The sequence below is a fragment of the Anser brachyrhynchus genome (genome assembly GCF_964034855.1).
Source record: "Anser brachyrhynchus genome assembly, chromosome: 5".
NCBI classification, from domain to species: domain Eukaryota; kingdom Metazoa; phylum Chordata; class Aves; order Anseriformes; family Anatidae; genus Anser; species Anser brachyrhynchus.
This window is the reverse complement of record NC_137699.1, coordinates 52,088,096-52,108,516: the sequence shown is the minus strand read 5'-3', so window position 1 is coordinate 52,108,516 and position 20,421 is coordinate 52,088,096. Positions and strand designations below refer to the sequence as shown.

Below are 20,421 nucleotides of genomic sequence, written 5' to 3'. Positions count from 1 at the left end.
AACATGTAGACATTACAATATATAAATGAGTACAGATATGTCCTGTCATTTTATTATTTTGTCATTTGCATGTACACATTTTGTGAAAGTATTTGAGTGTGTATATGTATACATTAAAAATAACAGATATTTTGTAAGTTTATAAGAGAGTGGGCATTTGTTAAGGTGAATATAACACAGAATGCTGCCTTTTCACTATATTGAGTACACTGAAACATGCAGGGAATTGTACTGAGAAACCTATGAAACAACCTAGTGATTTGGACATCTGAAATATAATTATGGATAGTGCAATATTTTCTAGACTTAAAATGCTAAAGAAATATTTTTGTTCTAAATAAATGTCCTCTCCGTTATTAACCAGAGCGTGGATTACTTTCTGTTATAAGTAAGGGGAAAAAAAATCACCCAGAATTTTCCTTGCATGTAGACTTTAAGAAAATTAGCACAGTGTGAGACTGTAATTGCAAAATTTGGTTTACTGTTTTACATAAGGTTATCTCCCTCCTCCTGCATACCCTTTAGCATATCACTGAATGCATTTATTAAAATATTCTAGCCACCTGTCCATTTGAGCCTGTTTCAGTTAACACCCAAAAATAAAAGCAATTTTGTACTTCAGAACACAGGGACCCAGAATAAGTTTCCAATTCTGGTGGCTAATCAAGCAAACTGGGCTTGCCTTTTCTTAAAATAATAATAATAAATAAATAAGCTCAAACCAAAACATAACAACAAAAGAAACCACATCCTTTTTGCCACCCTAACCCCTCCTTCTGTCCCCCTCAAATACATACACAGACACACATACTTCCCTTTAGTGAGTGGTTCAGGCTCCCTGATTAAGGTCATGCCGTTTGTTCATTACTGGCCTGGCTAATGTGATTGAATTGGAACAATACCTTTGAACTCCTTGGCTCTGATCTGCATACTAATTGACTCTCTTGTCCTTGGCAGTGACCTTGACAGGCTTTCCACCACTCTCAGAATGGCTGACCAGTTTCTCATCAAAAGTTCCTAGTAAAAAAAGCCCCAACCCCAAAAGAAGAATTAGTCATTTATACTACTTTTCTCTCTATTCATATTTCCTTATATACCATTAGAAAAAGCAAAATTGCTACTCCCTAGCTCCCCCTGGATGTTTATTAATACTTGAAAACCACAGTGTCACTTTAAAGTGCTGAAACAGTGACAGCATTGTTTTAAGAGTTCATTGTTGCCTCATCAAACACACTTTTACATGTATTTTGAGGTAGCTTTTTTTCCTCTATCCTTGTTACACAAAGTGCGGCAGTTTAACTCATGGACATTTACATCATCTTTTTTGTTTTGTTTTGTTTTGTTTTCAAGTCAAAAAAAATAATCTTAGTTGTATCCTAAGAAAACAGCACAAATTAGTTTCCTTTTTATAATGTACATTAGCACTCTAACAGCCTGGGTTTCAACAGGTTCTATAGTAATATAAATGCTATGATTTCAAACAAAACAAAACCAAGCCATGCAGAACGCTGCATTTAGAAAATGCCAGGTTAAAGGTAATGAGCTAAGGATTTTATTTTTGTATCTCTGAGTCTCGTAGATCAACATATTACTCAGGAGAGCCAGAAGACATTATTAAACACTATACTGATATTTACGGGAAAAACAAAAACGAAACAAAACAAAAAATACTCTGCTGCCCGAAAAGTAGAGGTTTACTTCATTTTTACTCGACTGGAGATTTCCCTCATGAGACAAGTGGCAGCCTCAGTGAACTTTCATTATTATAGAAAATATGTAACGAAGTAATAACTAAACCAACCTAAAATTAAGTATCATCAAGAAAAAGAGACAGACAGCATGCAGAGAAATGTTCTTTTATCAGACTGTCAGCAAAGATCCACTGTAGAAAAAGTTCTATTCCTTCTTTAATATTCATTCTTACTTCAGGCAAAATCTATTCTGGGGAAAACAGCTGGAATTTTTAACTCATTTAAAAACACTTTTCTCTACTAACGTGGCCCTTTACTAGGTTCTCAATGCACTTTAGAAACATGAAGGAATAAATATGTATTATAGCCAGGTGAAATATTATTACAGAACATTAATAATGACTTGCAAATCTATAAATAGTAAATCAAACTGCTAAATTTCTAACACACATTGTTTAATACATTTTTATTCTGGTGTTGTAACCAGTCCAGCTTCTTTGAAGAAAAAAAAAAAAAGTCTCAAAACAGAGGTTTTCACTACTGAGACAATTATTTTTAGTTTTCAAGGCAATAATATCCAAGTACCTGGCCAATATCCAAATACTTAGACAGAGCAGACCTCACAAATTTGGCATCCAGTTAAAGACTGTTATAGAAATAAGTCACAAAATTCAGATCTTAATCCAAACTTTCCTAAAAATTCAATGATGGCCTGAATCCAAAATTCCAGTATGAATTCCAAACTTTTAGTACAAAGGAACATGTGTGGCTCTATTCAGCTTCTATGACCATGTCTGTTCAGGACCCAGTACTCGAACAGACTTATCATCAGATTTGAACCAGAATGTACCCTTATCTGTAGTGCCCTTTCTCTGTAGGTGAATGCCCTGAGCTTGCTCAGGAAACCAGAAAGCTGGTGCTGAAAAAGGGAAAAGCCAGAGAGGGCAAGTTAGTCAATTCAGCATCTGCAGAGGCATGCAGCAGTAATGTCACATAAGGCTGCAAGTAGGGCACATTTTGGCTGAGAAGAGGCACATAAGGATAGTTGGATCTGTATACAAATTAAAGCTCTGCAGAGCCACACAAGTGACACGGGACTGAAGCACGTGTCTTAAAAGGTATTTTAGAGCCTAAAATATATCCAGACAGTTATATGGGTTTCCCAAAGCATTTGGGACCAAATTCTCATTGAATTCACTTTGTTCTGAAGCTTTAGAAGCAGCAGCTAACAGGTGAAGTTAGTGTTTATAAAAATTACCATTCAATTTTCCTCAACAAAAAATAGCCTAAAGTATAATGAAATACATGCAGAATTTCACCAACCACTGAAAAGTAGTCACCTCTGAAATAAAATATACCAGGTGTCCACACAACAAGAGAGCAGAGGAGTTTTAGAGTATTTTTAAGTGAAAATACAAAATGAAAGATTAGATAGATGAAATACAGACTATGAAACAAGGCTTTACTCTCTCAAAGATTTTTTTTCTTCCCATCGTGATTTGACAGTCTTTGGTTTTAGGAACCGGTCAAAACTGGTATGCCCGGCACTGTCACTATCTAATTTTATTTAAGCAGTGAGCACCACCTACTGCAGGGGAAGATTGCAACCTACTTAGTCAGTATATCAATCGTGTTTTTTTGTTTGTTTGTTTGTTTGTGTTTGTTTGTTTTTTTCCCTAAAGCTGTTGCTGCTGAAGTTCTGACCAGATCTATAGCTTTCATATGACATTGGAGCTGATCACTGCTCACAGTGAGAGTGTTTGAGCCTCAGATATTAGCAAGATAAAGTAAAATGAAAACGATCTAATCAATTAACCTAGTATATAAAGCCAGAGCTCAAGCAAAGGCAGCTACTGGGAGAAATTAGTTTATCCTATCCTCCATACATATCCTATACTCCATACATCAGTGACAGTCATGTTAGAGAAACCATTCACTGACTGGGATAAGAGCTGCTCCACTCTTTTAAAAAACAAGTTTTAGCTCTGTTTGATCCAATTCTGTGTGAGGGCTAGACTCATCTCAGTAAAAGGGAAAAATGGTGGGTACAGAAAATCTCTCCGCTTCCCCAGCTCAGAAGCCTAGCATGGACTCTGACAGCACATGCACTGTGCTCAGGCCTCATCTCCCACTGCAGATGACTGACTCTCCTTCACCTGCTCACTCCGTATCTCACCACTTACTGAAAAATACCTGAAGGACAGTGTGGTCAATGGTCACAGCCAACATGGGTTCATGAGGGGAAAGCCCTACTTAACAAACCTAATCTCCTTTTATGACAAGGTCACTCATCTAGTTGACCAAGGGAGGCCAGTTGATGTAATCTTTTTGGATTTCAGTAAATCTTTCAATGCTGCTTCTCACAGTATCGTTCTGGACAAAATACCCAGCATACAGCTAGACAAAGCCATACGGCAATGGGTGAACAATTGGCTGACTGATGGGACTCAAAGGGTTATAATAAATGGGGTTACATCAGGCTGGCAGACAGTCACTAGTTGGGCTCTGTAGGGCCTCATTTTAGGGCCAGTTCTCTTCAACGTTTTCTTAAATGGGTTGATGCAGGACTTGAGGGTATACTGAATAAGTTTGCGGATAACACTAAATTAGGAGGAGCTGTTGACTCCATTGAGGGTAGAGAGGCCTTGCAGAGAGACCTTGACAAATCAGAGCGCTGGGCAGGCACCAACAATATGAAGTTTAAGAGCAAGTGCCAGATTCTGCACGTGGGAAGGGGAACCTCTGGATATATGTACGGACTTGGGAATGAGAGGCTGAAGGGCAGCCCCACAGAAATGGATCTGGGGATTTTGATCGATGGCAAGTTGAGTATGAACCAGCAGTGTGTCCTGGCAGATAAAAGGACCAACTGTATGCTGGGGTGCAACAGGCACAGTGTTGCTAGCTGGTCGAGGGAAGGGATTGTCCTGCTCTGCTCTGTGCTGGTGCAGGCTCACCTTGAGTACTCTGTGCAGTTTAGGGCACCACAATATAAGTAGGATATAAAACTATTAAAGAGTGTTCAAAGAAGGGCTACAAAATGGTGAAGGTTTAGAGAGAAAGATGTGTGAGGAACAGCTGAATTCACTAGGTTTGTTCAGCCCAGAACAGAACAGACTGAGGGGAGGCCTCATGGCGGCCTGCAGCTCCCTCACGAGGGGAGCGGAGGGGCAGGCGCTGAGCTCTGCTCTCTGGGGACAGCGACAGGACCCGAGGGAATGGCGTGGAGCTGGGACAGGGGAGGGTCAGGCTGGGTGGTGAGGCACTGGGACAGGCTCCCCGGAGCAGTGGTCATAGCACCGAGCCTGCCGGAGTTCAAGAAGCATTTAGACAATGCTCTCAGATATATGATTTTTTAGATGGCCCCGTGTGAAGCCAGGATTTGGACTCAGTGATCCTTGTGGGTCCCTTCCAACTCAAAATATTCTTTATTCTGTGATTATCTGCTCCATCATAGCTGCCATGTGCCTGTTCACCTAGTTGCTCCCAAACCTGACTCAATAAAAACTGTTTCCTTAACCTGTATCAGTGTGGCTACTTTGGAGTAGAAAGCTATTCTGTGACTTGCACTGGTAGACCTGAGGAGGCAGTAACTCCCAGCAGGAGCCTGGGTGTAAGCTAAGGGGATGCTTCAGCTGGGAGAAATCAAGGTACCATCTGCAGCCAGCATAGGCTGTCTGACTGCAGCGCTGAGCTGTTGCCAAGCTATGCTAAGTTAGACCAGTCATACAGGTTCCTCAATGGCTTCTGTCTGTGTCAGAAAGTTAAAGTAAATCAGAGCCCTGGTCCTGCTGTTGCAGTCAGGACAAAGCCAAGGATCCTCAGCAAACATGGTTCTGAGAATGAAACAAATAAGACACTAAGTTAAATGTCCTGCTGGGCTTTTACAATTAGATCACACGTCTGTGCAGTGCTAGGAAGCTGCAGTGCATAAAACAATTGATATGTCAGAGGACTATTAAAAGAAAAATACCAATATAAGCTAAACACCTGCAAAGCAATACAGACTCAGAGCACATACTGTATTTTACTTGCAGATGACATACAGTTGGCAGGGTAAGGCAGAGAAAACCACCACCACACCACAAAACCATGATAATGACCATGATCTTGCTTTCTTTTGAAACATATAGCAACATATATGTAGAGATCTACAGATTATAAAAAATAATCTAAAATTTTCTGTGTGCCTTTCTGCCCAAGAAGAGTACAAGAAAATAAACACATAACAGATGTGGAAACACACAGAACAAGACACTTAGTGAGTGTGGTGATGAACAAGGTGTAGTAACTAGAAAGAAGAGAACAGAATGCAAGTGGAAAGTATTAATTATTGATAAGATAAGGGACAGATAATTACCACACTTCATATCTGCCTACTTGCTCTAAGGGCAGAGAAGACATTTCCTAGCTGTCTAACAAGGAGAGTGGTGGGTTGCAGTTTGCTTTCTTGGCTCCATCGGTAGGTTCTCTTCTTCCTCACTGGCTGGCACAGTCATGCACATGTTCCATTAGTCCAGGTTACTGTTAGAAGTCTACTGAAATCACTTAAATAATAATAATGACAATTATTGCAGTCAGATCTGATCAGAATACGGGTCACAACAAAGGTCCAGGACTAAAATTCATCCCTCAATTGGGTCATTTACTGGAAGGAAGACGGACAAATTAAACAAATAAACAGATAAACAAATTAAAACAGTCCTTTATTTTTACTTCAGATACAAACTACAGTGACAGATTTATAGTAAGCAGCAAATTTTAAGCTGTGTCTTTTTGAAACCAATGAGGGAGTAAATATCTAACATTATGCATGTGAATAGTCACATGATATTTACATTTGTGCATGCAGAACTTAGGATATTACATTACCTTTACCATGCTGCATGGGTAAAAATGCTTAAGTAAATCCTTAACACTTACTTGCTGAACATAGAGCTATGGCAGGTTTCAGGACTGCTTTTACTTTTTATTGGTTTTATTCTATCACTTACTGTACTGGTTGTGCTCTCTCGTATTCTGTACTTTCACATTTAAGAGGATACAGAACTTAAATTTCTCACCATTTTATTTCAATCACTCTCTCTTAATAACTACCTCTTTGTTAATTGAATAAAGACTTCTCTATTTACCATTTAATCTAAAAGATTAACATAAAAACATGTGACAATGATATAACAACAGCAAAGCTGAACCTCAAGGCACAAACTGTATACTGTTAGTTATCCATGACACACTGTAATGAGAACATTCATAACAAAATCCTTCTTAGTGGTAATGCACCTGTCTTCAGGCTTGCAACATATTTGTTGTATCAGAGCAATCTTGCTAAATGTCAAGCTGGTTTGCATTCCTTTTTGTTTAAAACTGGTGTTTAGTTGGTAAATGGATGGAGAAAGCATCAAAATAGATTTCCTCACGCTTTTTTCCAATATGATAGGAGATGAGCTGTCAGCTGGGAGTAGCAAGGAAGTTCTGTACCTCCAATGACGGTCCTCCAACATGCCCCAGCCAGTCAGATCTGAATCTGCTAATGTCCCCACTCATGAGAAATGCTACATTCATTTGTCCCCCACTTGATGCATTATCCTTCTTCCTTCATTGCTCTACAATTCCTGCAACTCCAAGAGATGAGATGACAGCTCTTTTTGAGCTCTTTTTACCAACTAAACCACACAAGACACAACTTTTGCGAGGGAGGCAGGGAGGGTAAGAGCTCAGGAAATGGTCCACATATGAGAGATGCAAGCAGCTCTCCAAGAAAACAGTGCGCCATTCTGCTATCTGACAAGTAGCCAGGTGTCAAAGCAGTCCAGTGAAGCCCTCCAAAGCTTTACTGGCTCCTCTCTTCCTGACACAACAAATTCAGACAAACCATCAGGCCTCCTGCTTGCTGCATGACAGGACTCATGTCATGACAGGACTCATCACCTGGGCTGTAAGTAAGCACTTCCTGAGGGTCATCTCAGGAGCCACATCTTGGCTACACCCACCTCATTCAAACAACTGAGGAGCACCTGTGTTTGGTTGGAAGGATAGGCTAGATCACCTTTATGGAACTGAAAACTTCACTCATGGGAACTGGAGCTGATTCCACTTTATGGAGCTGAAAACTTCAAACTCACTTCATAAAGCTCTCCTCTCTTTTTTGTATGCTTGTGTCTCCCTTGCACTGAGTGGAGACCAGTTAGCAGTTACTCTTTAACTTCACAGATTATAAAGGTGCCATTTTTCTAACATTTCTTGCTCCTGTTAGCTCACAAGGTAGAAGACTTAGAGAACCTTATGACATGAGGTGTCTCTGTAAATTCAGTGCATGCCATTTTGCAAGAGCAGCTTCACAAACAAGTTCAATGATTCCCAGTCTAGGGATCATGACCTCTGTGGACATGAAAGAGACTCAGAAATGCAAATTGCAGCAGCTTTCAGTTGACAGGCTGCCGCTGAACAGGGAAGTAGACGAGCATCTTTGCCAACTTTCAGGTGCCAGAAAATGGGTGCTGGCAGCTAAATCACTTGCCTACCTGTAACAAGTGTGTTTTCCCTGAAGCACCTGTTGTCAGTGTAACTGCCTAAAGATAGACACTACAGGACAAGTTTCTGAACTTTTTGTCACTTATTTAGATCTGAATTTGGAGGGGAAAAAAAAAAAAAAAAAAAAACATAAAAACAGCCACAACACAGTGACAACAAACATGGAAAGCACACAGAAAAACAACTATCAGATGGCAGGCCACTGTGATAATCCAAACCAGTTCCCCTAATCTGGGTCAGACAATGGCATGTCTGCTCTATTAATAATGTTGTTTTTCTGGAGGTTATCAGTGCATGGTTTAGATGGACAGAAGGTCCACAGGCAGCAGCCACTGAATGATATGCAGCAGGGCTCATACGGGCTCAGGAGCTGGGAGACAAAGTGCATCTTTAGGGGGGCACCTGTGAGAGGCAGAGACTCCCCCATCTTCCATGTTCAACAGGGACTGAGAAACTACAGCTTTGTGCAGAGAGATGATACCTCCAATAAGGTGACTGGCAGCATCTTGCTTCTGTGAAAGGCAGTACCTCCCAGCTCTTGCTGAGTTTCTAACAGCACGCTTAACTTCTAATTTGGGAAAGAAAAATACCATCTGGCACCTCAACTTTGAAAAGTTGCCAAACCTTGACTTACTCTCTGAATCCTCCCCAGGAAATCATGGGAACTACCTACCAAGAACAGCATTACAAAGTGTGAACAAGGCTCATGTGAGCTAGCTGCATGTAATCTACCACGTCTTTAAATGAAGAAAAAAAAAGGGGGTAGGTTAGTCATGCAGTCACCTCAAGAACTTGCTTGAGTCCCTAATTCTGTCTCCAACTGGAAGAAGTTAATGAACCACCACTGTAAATTCTTGGTGGATTTTCAATACAAGGAAACAAGTCATCTTTTCTAAATTAAGAAATTGGAAGTGACTCAATTCTAGAAGGAAGGCTAACGATGAGCCCAGCAGTATCATGCTGGATAACACTGGACAACACACGAGTATTTGATTCATGCTTGTGCTCATTAGAGTCTTATTTGTGTGTTGTTAAGAAAAATCTTTTGTGATATAAAATTATTTTAAAATAAAGTGTCAGAGGAGACACTCTGTAAGAAGAAAATGCTTTCATGTCAAGGAAAAGATTTTAAATTGCAGCCAATAAAGAATGAAGAAGAGAAGTTTAAGAAAAGGGAAAAACTGGGAGGAGACATGCAATTGTTGTTCTTCACTACCTCATTATTTGTAACCAGTGGTATGTAAACCCCATGTTATAATGCAGGATCAATTCACATGCAAATACCTGAGCCTTAATTGTATATGTGAAAGAAAGAAAAGAATGACAGTGTTCAAGCATGCTTTATTTTGTTATTTCTGTGTCCTCCAAGACACACATTCAAAGTTTAAGCAGTAACACATCACCTGGGTAGATTTACACTGAAATAAGCTAATAAATGACATTATAAATATTACGTGCAAATCAAAAACCATAGGAAGACGCATTGTACTGTAGCTAGATAACAAATCTGTAATATTACTTCAAATTACTTCAGAAGAGATGTATTGTATAATAATCTTACATATCAAAGTAACTAAGGCATTGAACTCGTCCTTATGTTTCTTTACTCAAGTAAAATTTCGTTTGAATTCAAACAGATACAAGCTGCTTACATTTTTCAGTCTCATACATGTATCTGTACAAAGATGAAGAATGTAGCTATTTTTCTTTAACAATATGCTGAATAAAGATCAAGTATACCAATTTTAGAACAATCCGTTTCCTTAGTCTAATTGCTAAGTTGCTTTTCCATGGGGACAGATTTTTTCCTGGTCAAGTCTACTCTCTCTGTGTTTCATTGTATGCGTAGTTCTCATTATGCTAACTGGAGCTGTGCATGTAGCTGGACACAAAACTCACATCCCTCATTCAAAGCTAGGTATCACTGTGTTTGTACCACAGGGTCCTGTCATGAAGATCTACAGACAAGGAATGCCCTTCCATCATCTGCCAAAGTACCAAAATCCCACATCACTGTGTCTCAGTTCATTGTGTTCCCATCCCTCCTGTTTTTTTCAATCAGTTTGTGTAGTTTTTATTTATAACATAGGCTCAGTCCAAAGCTCTCCTGAAGTCAATAGAAAGATCCCCTATGGCTGTGACAGTCTCCTGAACAGGCTATATTTCCCTCAGCCCTTCCCCGCTCACATTCCTGCAATGCCATGGAGGGCACTACTACGAAAATCAACCCAATGGTGTAAATGGTGCTACAGAATTTTCTTCTATGAAGCTTTTTCCCTTCTTGCCTATTTCCAATTATTGGAAACCCAGCATCATTTCAGAATGTGCATGGCACGGGTGGCTCAATTTCACTCAGATTTTATCCATGGCAAAGGAAAAGTCTGTCACTCAGACTGTACTTCTGTAAATTCAGTTTCATTTACTAGTAATGCATATATAAGAATTGCAGGCATACTCAATATATTTACATAGTTTAGGAAAATATTGTACACTTTAAGGCCAGATTACCTTCAGTTATGCACGTGTATGTGCTAACTCAGGAAGATCTTGAAAGCAGTATGCCCAAAGTGGGTCAATCATCCAGGCACAGGTGATAGCAAAAGGTCATGAAACTTTTCTAACTGGGCTAAAAAGTGCAGAGGAGAAAAGAGCGATGACTTCTTTCTAACCCATCCCACCTTCTTTTGGTAGAATATTTATGCTGTGAGAAGGAGACTGGTGCACAGGTGAACTGGAATGGTGCTTGACAATGTAGGTGGAAGATGCAAAGCCAGGCCTCCTCCATCTACAGCATCTCTGGAAAACCATTCTTGTTTTTCCACAATGATCTGATAGTGCTCAACTTATCAGCACACTTGCTGCAATTCATCATTAAACTGACACATATACAACATGGGCAGAAAAATATTGATGTAGATAAAAGCCTATGAGAACATAACGTATCCTGCAGCAGCATTATGAAAGGTAGCATACATCCAAATGTGCAAAAGATTGCATAACCAAATTATTTTTTTCACTCCCCACATGTGCAGGATGCTTTTATCAAAGGTAAAAAAAAAAAAAGGTAAAAAAAAAAAAGTAAAAAGTTTCTGACTTTCGTTAACCTTCTCTCATAGTTCAGGTTATTTCTTTAATGCATTTATCTGCTTTAAAATTGTCTCCTTAGCCTCTCAAGGGAAACCAATATAATACACCATCACATTTCTCACAGGAGAAAAAAGAACACTTACTCTTAATAGGTGGCAATTTTGCCAGATGTTATTGACATAGTAAGTGCGAAATTTCAGTGATACTAAATGCAAAGTGCAGCAGATTAAAGAACAATGGAACAAAGTGCAAAATGAAGTTTAAAAAGCAGCAGTGTCAAAGTCAGAGAAAGTGTGAAAAAATTACATTTTAACAACACTATTAAGAACAAGTTTACTAATTACTGTAACTGGCACAAATTTAAAAGTATGTTTCTTAGACTCAGGAAAGTTTTTTAAAATGTGGTATTTCTTTCTTGTCAGCATTTCTTCTTTTCTTTATGCACTGTAGCAGAGACATAACACTGCTGGTACTAAAACAATGACACTTGGAGCTCTTTATCTTTCATTTCTTAACCCTTTCTTACCAAGTAATATTGTTGCAAATCCTGCTATTTAAGCAAGGTAGTGAACCACAGAAAATGCTTTGATAACTAATACTGAAATGGTTTGAAATAAAGACTATGGGATTGATTCAGTCATGCTTTACACATTCACCCTCTAACAATAATGGAATTTACACACTAAGAATGACTTCTCATTAAAAGTTTGTGAAAAACCTGTTTTTCTGATTAAAAAACAAAAACAGAAACAAAAAAACTATAGAGTTGCACAGTTTCCTCATGTTCATTTATACTCTAAAATCGAGTAATAAAATATTACAGTTGAGATGCTCATCTCCTATAAATCAGAGAAGCTCCAATGCTTTCAGTGGCATTACACCAAAGTGAAAGAACCCAGTTTTCTAGATTTCATTTGTATTCTTTGTATCGTATTGAAACATAGGACCAGTTTCTCAAATAGCAGCTATATTTGGACCTCTGCTGAGTCCATTGCAAATACTCTTTATTTGGCTCTCAGACCTGGTACTGTAGTACATACAGTGTTTCATGATATTACAAACAACAGTGGCAGAGTTTAAACCTAGGCGTATCTCCGTAACAAATTAAAGGCTTTTGGGCATAAGGATGACTAGGTCTCCTTTGACATCCTAGAAATGAAGGTTCATTATAGCACTGCTTAAAGCAGTTCAAATGTCCTTGATGACTGGGACCCAGGTATCCACACATCCATTGCAAAGAAGAGCAGCTTTAGTGCGGGAGACAATATCCTTACTCTACACTGATGGAATTTTTCCCTGAAGTCCCTTGGGTTTCAGGAAAAAAACTTGGTCCAAAATCTAACATTCAAATCCTATGACAAAAATAATAATAATAATAATAAAATCATTTTTGTTGGATAAATTACCAATACCAATAATTTCCTTTATTTTTACCTAATGCTTTCATTATTCATTGGTTATATCCTGATTGCAATTGGAAAAGTGACTTCAGTGTGAACTACCCAAAATACTTTTGATGCAGCTAATTCAGACAGAAACGGTGGTTGAACATGCAGGCCGTGATACTAACTGCCCAAGTAACACCACGGGGTCCTTGAACAACCCACACTACTGAACATTAAATCTAAAATTCAGTATATCATGCACAACATATATAGAAATCACAAATCCAAATACAGCTCTAGTAGGCAATTCCAGTCACCAATTATTGTCTGAGAAAGGGTTTAATTTAAAGTCCATAATTTAAAGTCCATTTGGGAATAAAAGTAGCAAAGCATCAAGCTTTACTAAAATACTACTACTTTCTTCTCTGTGACAAGGGAAAGTTGACTTTGCACAGGATGCAAGTAGCTTGCGCTAATTATGATTCCATTAGTGGGAGTTCTTCTAGCATATCAATGGCTACCCTTTTCATAGAAATCTGATATTATGCAGCTGAATACATCTGCACAGCTTTCTTGGGGCACTTTTCTTTAAAGTGCATTTATCATAGTCATCTATCACCACTTTTCCACCTCATGACTGCACTTGACTCAATCAAATAATTTGTGAACTAGAATTAAAATTGGTCCAACTTCAAAAACTGAACACTGTACAATTTGATGGAAGGCCTAAGGCTCTACCTACTTAAGGAAGAAGAGGTGCTGCATGGTAGATGATTCATTTGCCGAAGGATCTAATTCTTCCTAATAAACAAAACTTAATGTATATGAAGTTATATTCTCTAGATTTGCATAAAAGCACAAGTAAAACTACTGGGATTTTAGGGAGGGTGGAGGGGAGAAAGAAGTGGGATTATTTCCCAGAAATATACCTTCTTAGGCATAAGAAAGCAAGGACTGGACTCTGATGTTCAGTTAATATCCTGCAGTTTAATATTATGAGCATTGAAAATTTATCTATAGTAGATTTAAACGAAATTTAAAATTCCTTTCATCTGGTGTTATGGGAGCAGTTTGCTCCCTTCTACTGTGAGCTAAATGGACTTACAATCATATAAGAGCAGAACGTTTTGGGTTGGAAGGGTCCTTAAAGACCATCCAGTTCCACCCCCTCTGCCTTGGGCAGGCACACCTCCCACCAGAACAGGTTGCCCAAAACCACATCCAGCCTGGCCTTGAACACTTCCAGGTCTGGGGCACATTTTTCTGCAGTGGGGGAAGCTCAGTTTATGTTATTCTCCCATTTCATTGCCTTTATCCAGAGCTCATCAGTAGTGAAATATGCTAATGATGAGCATGAGCTACCCTTCAGGTGTGAAGCTACTATCAGTTAGGTATGCCATGTCTGTAGTAACCAATAGCTGTTGGTTTCACTGTGTCAAAATGAGCGTATATGTGATTATCTAGATGACTATTACAGGTTTCTGGTTGTCCTTGCTCCCTGACTGGTTACCTCTCTGTTACTTCCAGATTTTAAAGGAGTTACTTAAAGTACGTATTCTTCTGGACCTCCCAGCAATTTTTGGATAACAGCTTTGCCACAACTGGAACTCCAGGTCAGAAATGTGCCCCGAATTACCACCTTCTGTGTGCAAATGCAGAGACAGATTCATCCCTGGGCTCAGAAACAGTTTGCGCAGGGATTCTGGAGGAAGGTACACAGTGTGCTGGGTGCAGAGAAGGCAGCTGGTGAGAGCTGAACAAGAAGTCAGGAATACTTTTCAAGCACTGTCAACAGTTCAGTGTGACTCAGGGTGAGTCTCTGGCTCCTCAGCCAGCTTGATTTCCTTTTGTGTTTATGAGAAGAAGATGACAATGTTCTATCACAGTATCACAGATTTCTAGGTTGGAAGAGACCTCAAGATCATCGAGTCCAACCTCCGACCTAACACTAAGTACTCCACTAAACCATATCACTAAGCTCTACATCTAAATGTCTTTTAAAGATCTCCAGGGATGGTGACTCCACCACCTCCCTGGGCAGCCCGTTCCAATGCTTAATAACCCTTTCGGTAAAGAAGTACTTCCTAACATCCAACCTAAAACTCCCCTGTCGCAACTTTCGCCCATTCCCCCTCGTCCTGTCACCAGGCACGTGGGAGAACAGACCAACCCCCACCTCTCTACAGCCTCCTTTAAGGTAACTGTAGAGAGCGATAAGGTCGCCCCTGAGCTTCCTCTTCTCCAGGCTGAACAACCCCAGCTCCCTCAGCCGCTCCTTGTAAGACTTGTTCTCCAGACCCCTCACCAGCTTGGTCGCCCTTCTCTGGACTCGCTCAAGCACATCCATGTCCTTCCTGTAGCGAGGGGCCCAAAACTGAACACAGTACTCAAGGTGCGGCCTCACCAGAGCCGAGTACAGGGGGACAATCACTTCCCTCGACCTGCTGGCCACACTGCTTCTTATGCAGGCCAGGATGCTGTTGGCCTTCTTGGCCACCTGGGCACACTGCTGGCTCATATTCAGCCGACTATCAACCAATACTCCCAGGTCCTTCTCGGCTAGGCAGCTTTCCAGCCACTCATCTCCCAGCCTGTAGCTCTGCTTGGGGTTGTCGTGCCCCAGGTGCAGGACCCGGCACTTGGCCTTGTTGAACTTCATGCAGTTGACCTCAGCCCATCGGTCCAGCCTATCCAGATCCTCCTGCAGAGCCTTCCTGCCCTCGAGCAGATCGACACACACGCTTAGCTTGGTGTCATCTGCAAACTTACTGAGGGTGCACTGGACGCCCTCATCCAGATCATCGATAAAGATATTAAAGAGGACCGGCCCCAGTACCGAGCCCTGGGGGACACCACTAGCGACCAGCCTCCAACCAGATTTGACTCCATTCACCACAACTCTCTGGGCCCGGCTATCCAGCCAGTTTCTAACCCAGCGAAGCGTACGCCAGTCCAAGCCCCGAGCAGCCAGTTTCTCGAGGAGAATGTTGTGGGGAACTGTGTCAAAAGCCTTACTGAGGTCAAGGTAAACCACATCCACAGCCTTTCCCTCATCCACCAAGCGCGTCACTTTGCCATAGAAGGAGATCAGGTTCGTCAAGCAGGACCTGCCTTTCATAAACCCATGCTGACTGGGCCTGATCGCCTGCTTGCCCTGCAAGTGCCGCGTGATGACCCTCAAGATAATCTGCTCCATGAGCTTTCCTGGCACTGAGGTCAAACTGACAGGCCTATAGTTCCCCGGGTCTGCCCTGCGGCCCTTCTTATAGATGGGCATCACATTGGCTAGCCGCCAGTCAACTGGGACCTCCCCCGATAGCCAGGACTGCCGATAAATGATGGAAAGCGGCTTGGCCAGCTCCTATGCCAGTTCTTTCAGTACCCTCGGGTGCATCCCATCCAGCCCCATCAACTTGCGCACGTCCAAGCTCCGTAGCAGGTCGCCAACCATTTCCTCATGGATAGCGAAGGCCACATCCTGCTCCCCATCCCCTTCCACCAGCTCAAGGCACTGGGTATGCAGAGAACAACCGCTCCTTCCTAAAGTGTTTTGAAATTTAACTAACAAGAATCATGAAATACAAAAAGTGTACTTTTTTTTTTTAATTTTTAAAGCTTTAGCATAGTTCTTGGTGTTGATCTATGGCCTCAGCTCTCAGCTGTACTCTTTACCTAGATTCTCCACTATTTCCAGGATTTTAGAACTGTTCTAATAATACACTTTTTTTTTTCATTAAATAGTCACACACACATACACACACACACAAAAAAAAAAAAAAAGATGCACCTGTAGAAGTCCTCCCAGCCTGTTAGGATGTTAGGACATTAGAATTAAATTCATCACTCAGAGGGTGGTAAGGCACTGGAAAAGGTTATCCAGAGAAGCTGCGGATGCCCCATCCTTGGAGGTGTCTACAACCAGGTTAGATGAGGCCCTGGGCAACCTGATCTAGTGGATGGCATCCTTGCCCATGGGAGGAGGGTTGGAACTGGATGGTATTTAAGGTCCCTTCCAACCCAAGCTGTTCTATGATTCTATGAATCACAGCTACTGGAAAAGTAGGAGATAGTTTTCACCATTTTTCAATTGTTGCTTCTTCTTTTTTTTTTTTTCTTTTTTTTTCTTTTTTTTTTTATTTCAGTAAGTTCAGGGTAAGTTTGCCAACCATGACTAATGTTGAACCATGATGTCAGGAAGGGGGTGGAGGGTCTTTACGTGACTTGATATTTTTGTCTTGACATGTTTGTGCTAAAAGAAGTTTCACTGTCTGGGGTTTTATCACACTCAATTATTGCTATCAGCTTGTGCATTCAAGATGTATTCCTAAAAACTACCATTAGAATAATTTGTTCTGCCTCCTTCTTCTAGACTGGCAATAATTGCCCACCCATCTTCCCCCTCCTTTATCTCCTTCCGTAGTTCTCACCTACTGAGTCTCTTCCAGTTCCCTGGGGGGGCCTCATCAGAGCTTCATAAACCTTTGCTATATATATATTTTACCTCCTACTGCACTGTTAATGGAACTCTTTGATCTTTCACTAAACTATAGTGGACTTCTCTGAGATAATGCTTAATCTTTTGCTGGACTTACAGGTATTCTGTACGTCAATAAAACTGCCTTTTAAAGTTACAACTCCATAAAGAGTCATCTCTCTATTAAGTATTCTGTATGAGGGACACTATACAATTTCTTTCTATGCTATACCCATCTCCTCATTCTTCTGTGCTTTTCAAACTACTTTGCGGACAGGTGAGGTCATACATTTTGACTTTGACATATATTCATTTTCTGTGACTCTGCAGAGAAACTGTTGGAGTATCATGAAGTTCTCTTAGTTTGTGGATAGTTTAGGCAATTTACAATCCATTTCAAACATAGTTAGAGAGAAGAATAATCATAAAATGTAGATGAGAGCACCTTAACAACACATTTCAAAGGAAGGAATATCAAATACAGTAAACATCCTTCATTCAGTAATTCTACTGTTTTAATTGTATACAAATCTATGAAAAGCTGATTCTGATTTTACCATGGCTAGAGTTATGCAATATCATTCATTCTCATACAGTTTCAACTCAAAGTGAAAAGCATCACGAATAAGACTCACTTGTCTTTAGAAATTTCTATAGTTTTGTTCTGACACCACAGAGCAGCTTTGCAGCTTTCCCAAATCTGGACCAATATGCTCAAGCAATGGCTAAAATCTACCAAAACCCTGACCACTGCCTCCAGAATGAACCTCAATTGTTAAAATACTTAAGGTGGTAAAACGTTCGTACTACATATGAGCAATGATCACTGCCGGTCTTGTAAAAATTATTTTAAGTTATATTATTTTCACAGTTTCAGCCTGTCTATTAGCATTCTCGACTGGACGTAGACAAGAATTCCAAAGAAAGATTGAATGAAATTTTGGGAACAGACACATACAAATTCAACAGCTTCTGCACTTTTGAAGGATACTTATTACATTTTTCACCTCTCTCACTGATTACATTATGGCAGAGAAGTCAGGTAAATCACTGAAAATCTAAATAATCACAAAACCTATTCTGATTTTTCTTGCCTTTTATTTTACATTCATTTCAAATTCAGTGGTAAACTGTTCCCACCACTGGCTGAATGTGCAGCTTTCATACAGTATGCTCTGCTCATGCCCACATAAACCTCAAAGAGTAAAAATACAAGGAGCAATAACAGAAGTCTCAGGCTCATATAGTTTTTTCAAATAATCAGTCACACTTGTTTATTCACATGGGCTAGACATCTAAAATCAGGATGACCTTGATACTTCTAGGCTACAACAAGGAGGCAGAACTATTTGAGCCTGCAGAGAACTCCAAAAGAAACTGATTCAGGAATCCATTTTCAGACCTGTTTGGAAATCAATGTACAGCTGCATGTCATCATGCATGGAGTAAAACATCACATTTCTGCATTTTGCCAGCATGATATGAGGCGATTAATATACACCAGTAAAAGAGTGTTGCTTTCATGATTAGTAGGCTTGTATATCTTTTACAGTCATTACATCTTTTATACTTCCCAAGTAAGACCTTCCAATCTATCTTTTCCCCTTGAATTTGCATGAAATTGGCACTTTTTCCTAGAACTCCCCATGAAATTAGCACTTTTCTCAAAAGGTCACATGAAATTTTATAATACTGTTTTTGCTACAGCATTGTTTACTGCAACAAGTTGGTTTGAATACCTCTTTTTCAGTACACTTATTGACACATATTGCCAGTATGATGGTGAAGTGATAGGCTACAGTAATAGTTAAAATTTGCCATCAGTTGTTTGCCTGATTTGAAAGCTGCTTAGAAATCTTTCAACAGGTCATTTCTACATTAACCTTTGTGCGTCTCGGGGAGGCAAGAACAATTTTGAGACAGAAAATAGAACAATCTGGAAGTTTTTCAAGGATGCATTGAAAATGCCACAATACTTTGCTTGTGATTGACTTGTATGTGAAACTGCACCTGAATTACTAGTGGGAGTGTAAACTTTGGTTAAAGAGACTAGTAAAAAGTACCTTTCTAAGCTCTCTTTATCCATTCTTCAAAACAGAATGAGAGACAAAGATTCAGGGGGTAAAATAAGAAAATGAAATGTCTGTTACAACCCAAACTCTCTCTTTGTACTATTTTTCTATCTTTATATTTAAACTCAAACATCTGCTTTCTCTTTTTCTTATTCCCATTCCTCATCATAGAGGGTGTAATAAAAGTACATTCTACCTAGTTTTCTCAGAAAGGTGTCATCAATGTCTTCAATGACTGCTCCAAAAATGATAACAAAATAACTTGCCCTCTCCTATTCTACTTCAGCCAACATATCCCTAGGGCAATGGAGACCTGACTAAAATAACATGCCTAAAACTAACCTGCTGAGGTGTCCTCAAGGTTCTCTTGGCAAGCTCCTGTTCTCGATTCTCCATCTTCCTGGTCCTTGAATAAGAGAGGTCAGTGCAACCACAGAAGGTAGAGGAACCAAGACTTCTAGTGGTCATTTAAATCGATGCATCGCCAAGACATTCTGCAAAACACTGCCCCTCCAGGAGAAATGCAGGATGTACAGTCACTTGAAAAGGGGGAAGAAACTTCTGAGAATCAATACTGAAGTCTGATAAAATGGCAAGAATGCGTTGCAACCTACTTTCACCCCCTCCAAAGCCACGTAGCAAGTCACAGACAGATATGACCAGCAAGAAGCAGCGTGAACTTCCTCCCTCAGAGGAAACAGTAAAACATATTTGCTTGTCCCAAACGCTCAGGAGAGAAAAGAGAAAATCATTAGGTCCCAGAGAAGTCAAGAATTACAGAATATGTTCATTTTACAGGAACCGTTCCAATTTAAAGAGTATAGCAGCAGTAGGATCACAGAGTGGTGGGATTTCATATTTAAGAATTCCTAGTAATATTCTTAGAAAAAGTATTCTAAGAAAAAGCCCTTGATTCAAAATAAAATAAAATAAAATAAAATAAAATAAAATAAAATAAATAAAATAAAATAAAATTAGTAGGAATAGAAAGAATATAAAGTGGAGAGGTAATGTGATTTTCTGAAAGAAAGAGTTGAAGTATTTAGATTCCTATGTGTTTTTCTCCTATTCTAAATATTTTAAAATGTAAACTTAACTCCTAATTTTTAAGGTTTTTATGGATATTCTGATAATTACAAAATGATCTCTGACTACAAAAATTGTTTCATACTCATAAT

The 20,421-nt window shown here is 39.8% G+C and overlaps 1 protein-coding gene across 1 annotated transcript in view; it reads right to left on the bottom strand.

Annotated features, from left to right (window-relative positions):
- LOC308195981 (uncharacterized protein) overlaps window positions 1-20,421 on the bottom strand; it is a 140,150-nt gene that overhangs the window by 28,213 nt on the left and 91,516 nt on the right. The window contains exons 1-2 of the mRNA XM_080594319.1: window positions 19,586-19,858; window positions 903-1,017 (exon numbers count right to left, since the gene is read on the bottom strand). Coding sequence (XP_080450445.1) covers window positions 903-1,017; window positions 19,586-19,711 — 241 coding nt within the window. The 5' untranslated portion in view covers window positions 19,712-19,858. Of the gene's footprint in view, window positions 1-902; window positions 1,018-19,585 lie in introns of the transcript that reaches the window.